Below are 13,139 nucleotides of genomic sequence, written 5' to 3'. Positions count from 1 at the left end.
ATAAACACCCACAGCAACAGAAGGAAATGGTATCCTCTGATTGTCTTCATTCACCTCCGGCAGTTTGGCACAGCAGCGGTTCTTCTATTAAACCCATTGAGTGACTTTGGCCACTGGTGCTGGTGTTGTCACCTTACTTTTATTAATCCGATGACTGTTATTTATCTGATTAGCTAACTATGTTTAATTGTTTCCCGATTCAATTAATCATGTAACAATTAACTCATTAGGATTTGGGGCACCACGAGAGGGGTTCTTTAAAGAGTTACCATCTACCGAATAAACTCTAAAAGGTATTTACCTATCACGTCCATAAACAGTCAATGTTTTAATCATAAGCTCGTACCATATCCTCATTCTGAATCAGTCGTAACCTTGTATCTGCAAAAACCCGAGCCTTACTTATGATTCAGTACTACACATTTTTTTATTAATTATTTATTTACTAGTTAACTAATTGGTAACACAGGATAAACATACACACTTGATACATAAGAAACAGGTCCCTAGCGGACTGACAACAATATGGCTGCTTATTACAAAAAGACATGGCGAGGGCGAGAGAGAGAGGGACAGAGATACGTTGGTACATTTATAAACTACTCTCACTTTTCACACAAACCACGGCCGCTTGGAGTAAGCAATCATGAATGTATTTACGTGAAAATCCTTTGTTTCTTTCGGTAGACAGGGTCTTCTTGGAAATGGTTTTGGGCCTTTTGCGGCACGCTTGTAAGGCTCTAATTGTCCAAAAGGGGTCTCCACCCGTCTTCTATTGTTGCTCTCCTCTGCAGTCATCCGGTGATTTGTTTTGTAGTCCTGAACAGAACTATAGAGTTCATTCTATTTCCATTCGCTCTGGAAGATGCTTCTTTGAAAATAGGCTAGCCAGCCGTGTTGATGGTTCCCAGTGGGGTGATGAGAGTAACAGAATCTGATGGTTTGAAGAGAGTAGTAGAATTGTCCCACTTAAATTCATTTTCCCAGATACTTTATTTTGGACACCTAATCAGCCGTACACAAGACTGTTCGGGAGGTGAGTTTATCGTCTCTACCTCGTGTTTAGATTCAGAGTTCAAACCACTTTAAACGTGAGCTGCAGCTCAATGTCTCTCTGGTCTGATATGTTAATTCTTAACCCATAATTTTATACAGTTTGTTCGAAAGGGCGGTTAGGTCAGGCTGATCCGCTCTCTGACCTCACTCAGGGGCGTGGCTTGTTACTGTGGAAAGTTATGTAAAACTATTATCTCTTATGGCTCCTAAAATCATGTCCCTCTAACAAAAATACTTTCAGCATTTTTCATATAACATGCACAACACTGAGGATGGAAACTTCGTACTTATAGTGTGTATACTTTTCAAGTTACAGTATTTCCTTTATAACATTTGTAATGGCATCCCAATATAACATTAGTGTACTTTTAGGTCACCTCTGCCCATGTTCTATGTTAGAAATATTGTTCCAATAGTTGCATTTGAAAGTTTTAGATTTTCGGCGGGAAAAATCTTCTTAAGACAAAGGCACATTCCTCTGGTGAACATTGGAGAGGGAGATGCTGAATGTTCGGTCCTTGATTACTATTAACCCCCACCAGTTCCTTCCTCCCCCCCTCTGCAGGTGAGAGGGAGTCTTGTTGAAGTTATTTATTGCAAAGCTGATCTGACCTATTTGTATCCTCACAGGACAGTCATGACACTGATAAAGCTTAGCCCTCTCCAATGTCAGCCAGTTGTCCTAATCTATTTACAATCACATTGACGCAGCCGGACACAGACAGGGCTAACTCAGAGGGATTTGAGGTAGAGCTCCATGGGAACAGGCTTGGGAGGTTATAAAAGGCAGACAAGAGAGACTAGAGGGATCAAGGCTGAACTAGGACATTACTTACTGTGTGGACTGTAGACTGGATGTTGACCTGATCAGAGGCTTCCAGAAGAGGCAGTCAGTGTTGAGTTTCCAGGCCCAGAAACAGCTCTCGCAGTTGGCCGGTGGACCTAGCTCCTGACTGAGCTCCAGCTGAGAGAGAGAGACCCAGGCAGAGACTGTTGAACGCCAGCTCCAGAAGCAGCTCTCGGAGTGGGCAAGCGGATTTAGCCTCCTCCAGTCCCCTGATGTTTGCCTGAGCTCCACTGGACCAAAGAGAGACCCAGCCCCAGAAGCAGCTCTTTGTGGGGCAAGAGGACTTAACCATTAGCTCCAGAAGTATCTGAACTCCAGCCTCTACCAGACCACCAGAGAAATCCATGGAGCCCATTGCCCAGACCATGGTGGCCCAGGCTGCAGACCCTGACTCCCTCCCCAGGAGGGCCATGAAGGTAGCTCCCAGAGGGGCCTCCACACAGTTTGTAGGCACATCCATAATCATCCTCTCCTCCTTTGCTGTGTCCACTGTGGCTATGAACATGGGGAAGAAGATAGTGGATTCCAGGCAGAAGGGCAATGAAGGCTAACGGACAATGAATAGGCTAGCTAACGCCTTAGATACATAGCTGAACACTTGTGCTAACTTGTTATTGTGTGTATTTTGGTCATACCTATAGACACCTGTGACACCTATGTAGACACCAGACTAGTGTCTGCTGAATAAAGCCCAGAAGAAAACTTGGTTGAGATGCAGGGAATTTCAATTTACCCGAGTCACACTCAATACCCAGGGGGAAAACAGAAGATGGAATTCCTGAAGATTATAAGACTCATGATGTAAACCCGGTTGCCATGTCAACAACAGAGGATGCCCGAGACTGTATGAGTTGAGATTCAGAGGCAGAAAATTACCAACGTACACTTGATGCAATGCCAAACTCGCTATCTTTTTCATTAACAAGACAATAGTCAGACTTGTGGACCTAATCTATTGCGTATAAATGTAATTTACACAACTGTCACTTTATTTACTCTATGCAAATATCACTGGTATTTTCTCAGGGAAACTCAGTATAGTATATATTGTATTAATATGCATTTGTCATGATAACTGTAGGCCTAGGTATTACTTGTCTTAAGTCTGTCACTGAGTATGAAGCATTAGAATAATAGTAGGCAGTCATAATAGGCGCTGTATTTATGCTTAAACAATGTATTACCTTCATGACTTCCTGGACACTTCCTAATTATTCAAGTAAAAGGTGATTTCCAGTGCCTATGGAACGTTGTGGTGTGTGACTCAGTATAAAGGCAACAGCAAGATTGTTCAGGAGAGGATTTACTTGAAAGATATCTTGAAGTGTATGTTTTTCACCACATGAGGGCAGTATGGGAATATGAAAGTTGAGCATTACCTACCAACCGCAGTATTCACTAACGCAATAATAAAAACATACCTGAAGTAAACACTATTTCCTCTCCTGAACACTATGAAAGAAATAGACAATTATTTAGAAACAATATATATTTGTTGTTCATTTCACATTAAAGTATTATTCAAATGACAACAAAGCTCATGAAGTTGTGCTCCAAGTCCTTTTCAATTGATCATTCAATCAGTGGTCTTCACAGCAAGCCGTCTATAGAATGTCACTTTTTTTAAAGTTAATATTCTGTTAACTCGTACACAAATAATGTTGTTGACTCGTCCTATACTCGTATTTGTGGCCAAATAATACATTGGAGAAAAAAAACACAGAAAAGCCCACCTCCTGAGGAGCTGACAAGTAGGTGGTCTACTCACATTAATATTTTAATGACCCGTATACAACCACACGGTTCTGCTGTTGGGGTACACCCACACCATTCCAACACAGAAAAGCTGCTTTTTAAACACACGTGATACCCATTTTTTGGAAGGAACACTATTTCAGTAATATTGTAATTAAGTATAGGTCACATTTCATCTGGAAACAGTGGACAGAGACTTTAAACAGAATGTGTGTGTGTTGTGCACCATGTCTCAGTGTGTGTGTGGATTCCTCTCCTTGTCTCAGTGTGTGTGTGTGTGTGTGTATTTCTCTCCTTGTCTCAGTGTGGGTGTGTGTGTGTATGTCTCACAACAAAGTCTCAGTGTGTTGTGCTCCAAGTCCTTTTCAATGGGTGTCATTCAGTGGGTGTCTTCACAGCAAGCCGTCTCAGTGAATGTCACTTTCCTCTCCTTGTTTTAAGTGTGTATTCCTCTCCTTGTCTCAGTGGGTGTGTGTGTATTCCTCTCCTTGTCTCAGTGGGTGTGTGTGTGTGTGTGTGTATTCCTCTCCTTGTCTCAGTGTGTGTGTGTGTGTATTCCTCTCCTTGTCTCAGTGGGTGTGTGTGTATTCCTCTCCTTGTCTCAGTGGGTGTGTGTGTGTATTCCTCTCCTTGTCTCAGTGTGTGTGTGTGTGTGTATTCCTCTCCTTGTCTCAGTGTGTTGTGTGTATTCCTCTCCTTGTCTCAGTGGGTGTGTGTGTATTCCTCTCCTTGTCTCAGTGGGTGTGTGTGTGTGTGTGTATTCCTCTCCTTGTCTCAGTGTGTGTGTGTGTGTATTCCTCTCCTTGTCTCAGTGTTTGTGTGATTCCTCTCCTTGTCTCAGTGTGTGTGTGTGCATTCCTCTCTTGTCTCAGTGTGTGTGTGTGTGTATTCCTCTCCTTGTCTCAGTGGGTGTGTGTGTATTCCATCTCCTTGTCTCAGTGTGTGTGTGTGTATTCCTTAAACTCAGTGTGTGTGTGTGTATTCCTCTCCTTGTCTCAGTGTGTGTGTGGTATTCCTCTCCTTGTCTCAGTGTGTGTGTGTGTATTCCTCTCCTTGTCTCAGTGTGTGTGTGTGTATTCCTCTCCTTGTCTCAGTGGGTGTATGTGTGTGTGTGTATTCCTCTCCTTGTCTCAGTGTGTGTGTGTGTGTATTCCTCTCCTTGTCTCAGTGTGTGTGTGTGTATTCCTCTCCTTGTCTCAGTGTGTGTGTGTGTATTCCTCTCCTTGTCTCAGTGTGTGTGTGTGTATTCCTCTCCTTGTCTCAGTGGGTGTGTGTGTATTCCTCTCCTTGTCTCAGTGGGTGTGTGTGTATTCCTCTCCTTGTCTCAGTGGGTGTGTGTGTGTGTGTGTGTGTGTGTATTCCTCTCCTTGTCTCAGTGTGTGTGTGTGTATTCCTCTCCTTGTCTCAGTGGGTGTGTGTGTGTGTGTGTATTCCTCTCCTTGTCTCAGTGGGTGTGTGTGTCTCAGTGGGTGTGTGTGTATTCCTCTCCTTGTCTCAGTGGGTGTGTGTGTGTGTGTGTGTGTATTCCTCTCCTTGTCTCAGTGTGTGTGTGTGTGTATTCCTCTCCTTGTCTCAGTGTGTGTGTGTGTATTCCTCTCCTTGTCTCAGTGTGTGTGTGTGTATTCCTCTCCTTGTCTCAGTGTGTGTGTGTGTATTCCTCTCCTTGTCTCAGTGGGTGTGTGTATATTACTCTCCTTGTCTCAGTGGGTGTGTGTTTTGTATTCCTCTCCTTGTCTCAGAGTGTGGCCAGGCTCTGCAGTCTCCTCTCTGTGAAGAAGCGGTGTGTCTGGTGTGTGTTGCCCTGCTGGGCGGAGGAGCCTGTCTTGAAGTAGGAGAGCATGGAGGTGTTGTTCTGACGGGCTGCGGCCTTCTCACCATCCTCCTCATCATCATCCCTGATTACACACAAATACTGATGTGAACTTGTTCTACTGAATGTAGACAAACACAGCTTTCACATCACGCCTCTTTCCTTTTCACAAAGCTGAAACACTTGTATAGTACTAAAATACATTAGTAGAATATAGGGTAAACACTTTTCACAGTCTACCACTCCCTTCCCTGGCCCCTCTCCAAGCCCTTCTTCACCTGTACCCCCTCTCTCAACGCAGACCCTCATCCCACCCCAGTCCCCCTAGCCCATCTCTCCTCACCAGTGTACGGTGACAGCCTTGCTGTCCAGCAGGGTCTGTGTGGTGCTCCAGCTGAACCTGACAAACTGAGGGTAGCCAAACACCGGGTCAAGCTCCTTCAACAGCCACGCCTTCGTCTTCGGGTCTGGAGGACACACAACAACAAGAAAAAGGTCAATTCTACTTTATTTTAAACTAATTATACCATTACAGCACTAAAACACTACTGTATTTCTACAAACTTCTATTTAACACAAAAGATGGGCCTCCATCCTTTACCAGCCATGACTTTTAAAATTGCAGAATAATACAACATTTAAACGATGGTCTCGATGGTCTCTGCAGAATGTGTTAAAACACATTCTACCATTAAAGGACAAAAAAATGCATCAAATTTGACTAAATTGGGATTCAATACAAGATGCTGAACTTCATATATTGTTCCAGTGTTGCCAAGCCATTAAAAAGTGTGTGTGATGGGTGAAGATTTTCCCTAAAGCGTTTCCCTACTGACCGTTGGGGTAGCCAGAGCCGTAGTCTGCATCCACCTCTCCTAGGTCTTCTGGAAAGTTCCAGTCTTTTACTGAATGGTCCCTGGCCACCTGAGGGAGCAGCAGAGATCATTTAGGGCAGTGATCCTCCTTCTTAGCCTGGTCCCAGGTCTGTTTGTGCGCCTGTCAACTTAATCGCTGTCAAGGTTTGACAAGAAGTTGGCATGATAGCACAAACAAACTGGCACTCAGGCTACCTCAATCCTGCCCCTGAAGAGGACTGCTAATCTGTACAAAACCCTTCACTCCAGGAACTTTCAGATCCCTGGTCTCGAGGTACAGGAGCCAAAGAGAGGAAACTATTAAAAACAAAGGAAGAGTTTGGCTTTAGCGTGACATCTAACCTTGGCACAGATACTGGCAGCACTGACTATGGGGAAGAGGGAGTCAGCTTTGGGTCGTACGGTCACTTCCACCCCGGGGAACCGCTGGGACAGCTTCTCCTGGTACTTCTCTGCAGGACCCACCGTGTCCACAAACACCTGTCACACACAGGGAGAGGGGGAGGACAAGGGACAGGGTAGTAATAAAAGGTTGGTCAAATTAATCAAATGACATTTCATTTGTCACGTGCTTCGTAAACAACAGTGAAACGCTTAGTTACGGGTCCTTTTCCAACCATGCCGTTAAAGATACAAAATAAAATAACAAAAACAGAAATAAATAGTGACAGAAGGAATAAATATCCAGGAAATAACGAGTAAAGGAACATGTCTATATAGCTGGAAGGGTAGTGACTACGGTAGAGAGAAAGGGAGAACGCGAGGGAGGGAGACATAAAGGAATATAGAGACACAAAGCCAGAGAAAATAAAAGGGAAGAAAGAACATCTAGAGGGTTTGTTATGTTGTATGAAGGATATCGGTGTATTTGTATGTATGGTTTGATATAACCAAGATGCTTTGTACCGTACCTCTTTGAGCTGTACCCCACTGTCCAGGGCGAACTGTACCAGGCCAATGGCTGCGTCATGAGAGAGAGCATTCAGGTTGTATTTTGACCTGTGGAAGAGCAGAACGGTTAGAATAATCTGTGTGTGTGTTCGGTTGTTCGCTGTGTCTCTTTCTCTGTGTGTTTAGTACAGTATGTGTGTAAATACCTCTGCAGCATGCTGGTAGAGATAGTGTTGGGTGAGAGAATCTGAAGAGCCCAGCCTACAAAGCTCTTGGCCTCGTCCAGCTTGCGGAATAGATCCTCTCTCTGGGCCTCAGTCAATGTCTTCGAGTCTAGAAAAGGAGACACAGTAATTCATCATTGTACAACAAACAGATGCATGAATCAACTTTGTTGATCCTCAAAAGGTTTGTCACTAGACATAGATATGTACAATAGAGTCACACAGGCATCCTTCACGACACATATATGAATTAATTATTTAACAGATTCCTCTTGAAAGTTATTGCATATCTTTACAAAATAATAATAATAATAATTCATGAACTGACCTGCCACTTTTAAGTCCTTCAGAGCTTCCTTTTTGTCGACGGGACAGAAACATATTCCGTAGACCATGGGTCCTGGTAGAGCGAATGCACGATATTAGCAAGCAACATCAAATGACCAAGCAACTAGATAACAGACATTCAGTGACCTACTAAGTGATCCATGACGTTTGAATAGGAGCCAATCCATTGTTTTAATAGCATCTGCTAAATGACCAAAATGTAAACGTAAAAATAGATGAGTTAACATGGACTAGTGATCCATGACATTTGAAAAGGAGGCCCACTCACCCAGTACAGGCCCCCTGCCGGCTTCATCGATACCCAAACAGCAGTCTTCTGTCTTGCAGACGTCGGGTATTGCTGAAGCCAGGCGACAGCTCACCGAGTTGTCTGCTTCAAACTCACCGAGATCCATGGTGACCTTCCACAGTCTGTTTCTGTAAGTCTGGAATCACCTGTAAACAACAAGAGCTGTAAACAACTGTACAGAGAAAGTACACTGTAAACAACTGTACAGAGAAAGTACACTGTAAACAACAAGTGATCTGTAAACAACTGTAAAGGATAAGTAGCCTAAACAACTGTAACTAACATTTCAAGGGTCTTGGTGAGTAGCTATGTTGACATTTTGAAAGCAAGCAATGACAAGATATAGCCAGCTAGAAATAACAGTAGAATGGTGATGGGTGGGTTGACTCATAATCCGCCGTCCCCACGGTTACATCCGCAGGGAGGGGCAGGTTTAGGGTCATTAAATATGGTGTGGATAAAGGGAGCATGGGTGGACACAGCTGTCTATTTCCTTACAACTGGTAAAACTGCTATCATTTGGAAATGTTGCATAGAAAATAGTTCCTGTTTTTGTTGTTTGTTATAAAATTCTCTCACTGGTCCCTAAACATCTTTCCTCTGTGAAGGAAGCAAAAATGACAAAAGAAAACTTTACTGATGTCAACTAGATTGAAGCATTCATCGATATATGATTCTGATGACACTGGTGAGCAAAGGTTTACTTCTAGGGAAACATAATGACAGAAGAGAAGCTGCATGTATCTAATTATAGACAAATATCTTGCACCCCGACAACAACAAATAATTCTGCTGACTCTGCCTGTAGCCTAGACCACATTTTCTATTTAGCGAGTTAGGGTCGGATGCGGGCCTCAGATTTCCACTTTATCACATATAGTCAAGCGGTTGTGGATGGCTTATTAGTAATTCCGGGCGGGTGTGGGTGAACAAACAGCTGACCTGTGAACCAATCACAGTAGAACTAACACGTGCATGTGTCAGTAGTAGTGCAAATCCCATCCATGCACTTAAGCTAGTCTGTGGCAGTATGCAAAGCATTTAGGAGGAATGACAACCGTGGCCCAGCACTCTAACATCTTTACTTTGGTGAGTTACGGAAGTATATTTAAGCTAGTCAGTAAAAGAAGTCAGGCTGATAGTGAGAGTGCAGCCGAACGACAGCCTGGGCCAGAGCTAGCTCTCAAACTCTAGGCGGCATTCTGCCTTTCAGTCTTCAGCAGTTAGCTTCGCCCACGACTGGCCCATGTCAACTATACTCAACAAAAACATAAAACGCAACATTTCAAGTGTTGGTCCCATGTTTCATGAGCTGAAATGAAAGATCCCAGTAATGTTCCATACGCACAAAAAGCTTATTTCTCTGTTTACATCCCTGTTCGTGAGCATTTCTCCTTTGCCAAGATAATCCATCCAGCTGACAGGTGTGCAATACTAAGAAGCTGATTAAACAGCATGATCATTGCACAGGTGCACCTTGTCCTGGGGACAATAAAAGACCACTCTAAAATGTGCAGTTTTGTCACACAACACAATGCCACAGATGTCTCAAGTTGAGGGAGCAATGGGCATGCTGACTGCAGGAATGTCCACCAGAGCTGTTGCCAGACACTTTAATGTTCATTTCTCTACCATCCTCATTTCAGAGAATTTGGCAGTACATCCAACCGCCTCACTACCGCAGACCACGTGTATGGCGTTGTGTGGGCGAGGGATTTTCTGATGTCAACGTTGTGAAGAGTTCCCCATGATGGGGTTATGGTACGGACAGACATAAGATATGGCCAACAAACACAATTGCATTTTATTGATGGCAATTTGAATGCACACAGATACCGTGACGAGGTCCTGAGGCCCATTGTCGTGTCATTCATCAGCCACCATCACCACATGTTTCAGCATGATAATGCACAGCCCCATGTCACAAGGACCTGTACACAATTAGTAGAAGCTGAAATTGTACCAGTTCTTCCGTGGCCTGTATAGTCACCAGACATGTCACCCATTGAGCCCGTTTGGGATGACCTGGATGATGTATGACAGTGTGTTCCAGTTCCCGCCAAAATCCAGCAACTTCCTGGCACAACATTCCACAGGCCACAACCAACAGCTGGTTCAACTCTATGCAAAGGAGATGTGTCATGCATGAGGTAAATGGTCACACCATATACTGACTGGTTTTCTGGTCCACACCCCTACCTCTTTTGTTAAGGTATCTGTACAGATGTATATCTGTATTCCCAGTCATGTGAAATCAATAGATTAGAGCCTAATACATTTATTTCAATTGGCTGATTTCCTAATATGAACTGTACTTAAGTCAAATCTTTGAAATTCTTGCATGTTGCGTTTATATTTTTTTGTTCAGTATACAATCCCCACGCTGTGTTTTAACGTTTAGAAACGTCAATCAGCGCTTGCATACAGCTTTCGAAATATATGGCCCTTATTAGGGTGTCCAATCAAAAACGCATCATTTCACCTCTAAGAAAACCAATGGTCCAAACCTCATGTCTCTATCATAATTCATTCAAAAGTTATTGGAGTTTTTATCCTTTAGGAGGGCCAAAATTAGGGTGAATAATTCAATGGAGGCATGAGATAAAGTGTCAAAGAATCTGGAAATCGCACTGCGTCAACTAGGCTGGATGCTGTGCGAGAATTAAGGCTAACTGACAGGCTCGCCGTTAAACTAGTCATCCTTCTCAAATCCGGGGGCATAAAACAATACAGAGGTAAGATATCGTTTTTAAGACAATATGCATTATTTTTTATATTTTAGTAAACGCTTTTCATATTAATGCGAAATTCAATGTTTCTAAGATTTTTCACAAAAACAAGCGTATCTCTGAAATGTCAACGGAACACGGTAAGCTTTCTATTTTCAAAGCCTTTGACATTTAATTCCGCTCGTGTCATGTTCATTTAGCTTTGTGACCAGTGGAAACAACTTTGCAGAATTCCACAACATGTAAATCCTCTAAAACCGCTGCGAGAAAGCTGCACGCTCGAACAAAGCTCGGTGCTTATCGGATCTATTAGGTTACGACATCGGACTTGGTGGATATAATATTAATGGTGAAGAAAGACCCCACTGGGCGATTCAGAACACGACTAATCATATGTCTTGGTAAAATATATTTTATACCATAAATAAGTGACATTTCATCACCAAACCTCGTGGGTGGACAGACATCCTACCCTTATTTTTCATCAACAATAAAGAATCTGTCAAATAAAAAAATATACACTTACTGGAGCAGTTTTGCACAGATCCATACGACTATGGGTGCCTCCATCCAAAGAAACTACACTCCCCGAGTTACGGTTACACACAGGGGTTCGGAGCATGCTAGATAGCGAATTAGTACAGGTGGTCGCCTCTCTTCCATACATGTCCCATACACAAGCGCTGTAACATGGAGATGTGGCATTGTGGGAACATTAACCCTATAAAAAAAAATATTATTAATTCAACCTTTCGTTTTTGAAAAGTATTTATCGCTGGTAAGTCCTTATGATTCCAAAACCATACCTCAAGCGATGCATGTTAATGTTCAGACCAAGCATCGTGGCTCTTAAAACTACAATATGTAACTTTTTAGGCGACCAGACCAAACTCACAGAAATGTGAGTTAGAGATGTCACTCATTGAAAATTAGAACAGATCTGTCGCTTACTAGACTATGTGCGCTATTTCTATGCTTCCCGTTCTTAAGTTTCCTTTATGCATCTTACTTTTAGTTTTGTACACCTGCTTCAAACAGTTGAAAATACATTATTTTTGGTTATGGAAAATATATTTTACAGCAGTTTAGAAGGTACATTGATTCTCTACACTATACTTGCTTGCGTGTCACGGAAGACCTGTGTTATGTGCTCGAGTTCTATGCTTCCCGTGCTTGAGTTTCGTTTTTTTAAACTTTCGGTTTTGTGCACCAGCTTCAAACACCTGGAAAAAACAATATTTTTGTTTATTAAATATATACTTCACCCAATACAGAAGACGCCTTCGTCAAATGACTTGTGTACTAGTAATGGAACTGAGTCGTGATCTAGGGCTAACTGTCTAGCTAAGCAGTTTGTTTAATGCATGTTAGAAACATTTTAGTTTCTTACTTGCGTTTAGTTGAATAATTTACGCCGTTTAGCAAGTGAAAAGGAAAGATAAGCACATACAATCCCCACTCACCCCGTGTGTTGTTGATATTCTTGTCTGGTGGTCAGTCAATTTTGGCGCGGAATCGCTGACGTGACCCTCATGCGGGGCTTCGTGGGATTTGTAGTCCCATCCACTGTATCCCTGGGTTGTATGCCTATTCTTTTAGTGCAGTACCTCTACACTCGGAGGATGGCAGCAACAGTCTTCCATCTTTACTGGTCTAACTCAAGGGCCTGCATGTCAATTAAGCATTTCCCTATTTGTGCATGTGACAAATAAAACCTGAAACTTGAACATGAGTGACAACAACAATGTCACTGTTGAACGAGATGTTTAGTGTGTGTTCGCACACGTCGGCCCCTGTGAACAACAAATATTTCACACACAAAAAAAATCCCATTGTAGGTACGTACACATGACCGAATCACTTAGGTTGGTATTCAAGCGAATGTTAACATGGTACAACAACAAAAAACACGGCCTTTCCTAAGTGGTCCCTTTCCCTCCTCCTCCCCCGCCTCCCCCTCCCTCTTGATGGCCTCGCTGTTGGGATGACGTGGTGACATCTAGATATAATGTAGCCTAATTTACCTGCATCTAGATATAATGTAGCCTAATTTACCTGCAGTCCAGGTATGTTAGTGGTTATAACCATGTCACAGGATGTCATCTCTGAAAGAACACACTTCTCCTCAAGTCTCTTTTCATGTTTTCTCTCTTCTCACTCTGATAGTACAACATGTCAAACTATTAACCCTTTCCTAATTACACCAACCACCACGATGAGTGATATCATTTATTAACCTACATTAATTTGTTGTTCCCACTTGAACGTTCCAATTTCATCCAACGGAACGACAAGTCCCCCTCAATGGGTGCTAA

At 42.9% G+C, this 13,139-nt stretch overlaps 1 protein-coding gene across 5 annotated transcripts; it reads right to left on the bottom strand.

Moving 5' to 3' along the window:
• Positions 1-5,121: 5,121 nt before the first annotated feature.
• On the bottom strand, positions 5,122-12,371 carry rnaseh2a (ribonuclease H2, subunit A). 5 transcript variants are annotated; one of them, XM_064962074.1, is made up of 9 exons: positions 12,288-12,371; positions 8,075-8,241; positions 7,787-7,858; positions 7,441-7,567; positions 7,255-7,342; positions 6,686-6,823; positions 6,305-6,392; positions 5,812-5,935; positions 5,122-5,553 (listed from the first exon to the last, which is right to left on the bottom strand). In XM_064962074.1, exons 2-9 carry the CDS (start codon positions 8,199-8,201, stop codon positions 5,394-5,396), a joined length of 924 nt encoding a protein of 307 aa, XP_064818146.1. In that variant the 5' UTR covers positions 8,202-8,241; positions 12,288-12,371; the 3' UTR covers positions 5,122-5,393. The 5 variants fall into 5 exon arrangements, with proteins under 5 accessions (XP_064818146.1, XP_064818154.1, XP_064818153.1 ...); XM_064962082.1 differs by lacking the exon at positions 12,288-12,371 and adding an exon at positions 12,215-12,233; XM_064962081.1 differs by lacking the exon at positions 12,288-12,371 and adding an exon at positions 12,090-12,155.
• Between the last annotated feature and the right edge of the window lie 768 nt (positions 12,372-13,139).

This window comes from Oncorhynchus masou, chromosome 5, assembly GCF_036934945.1.
Source record: "Oncorhynchus masou masou isolate Uvic2021 chromosome 5, UVic_Omas_1.1, whole genome shotgun sequence".
Lineage (NCBI taxonomy): Eukaryota > Metazoa > Chordata > Actinopteri > Salmoniformes > Salmonidae > Oncorhynchus > Oncorhynchus masou.
The sequence above is the reverse complement of the archived record's forward strand: the minus strand, read 5'-3'. Positions and strand labels throughout refer to the sequence as shown.

What these genes read in the sequence shown, in the direction of transcription:
- rnaseh2a (XM_064962074.1), bottom strand. Translation starts at nt 8,201, where the DNA reads ATGGATCTCGGTGAGTTTGAAGCAGACAACTCGGTGAGCTGTCGCCTG. An exon ending in GAAGGACTTAAAAGTGGCAG is followed by an intron (nt 7,568 to 7,786) that starts GTCAGTTCATGA and finishes CTCCTTTTCTAG; the next exon opens with ACTCGAAGACATTGACTGAG. An exon ending in GTGGGGTACAGCTCAAAGAG is followed by an intron (nt 6,824 to 7,254) that starts GTACGGTACAAA and finishes TGTGTGTGACAG; the next exon opens with GTGTTTGTGGACACGGTGGG.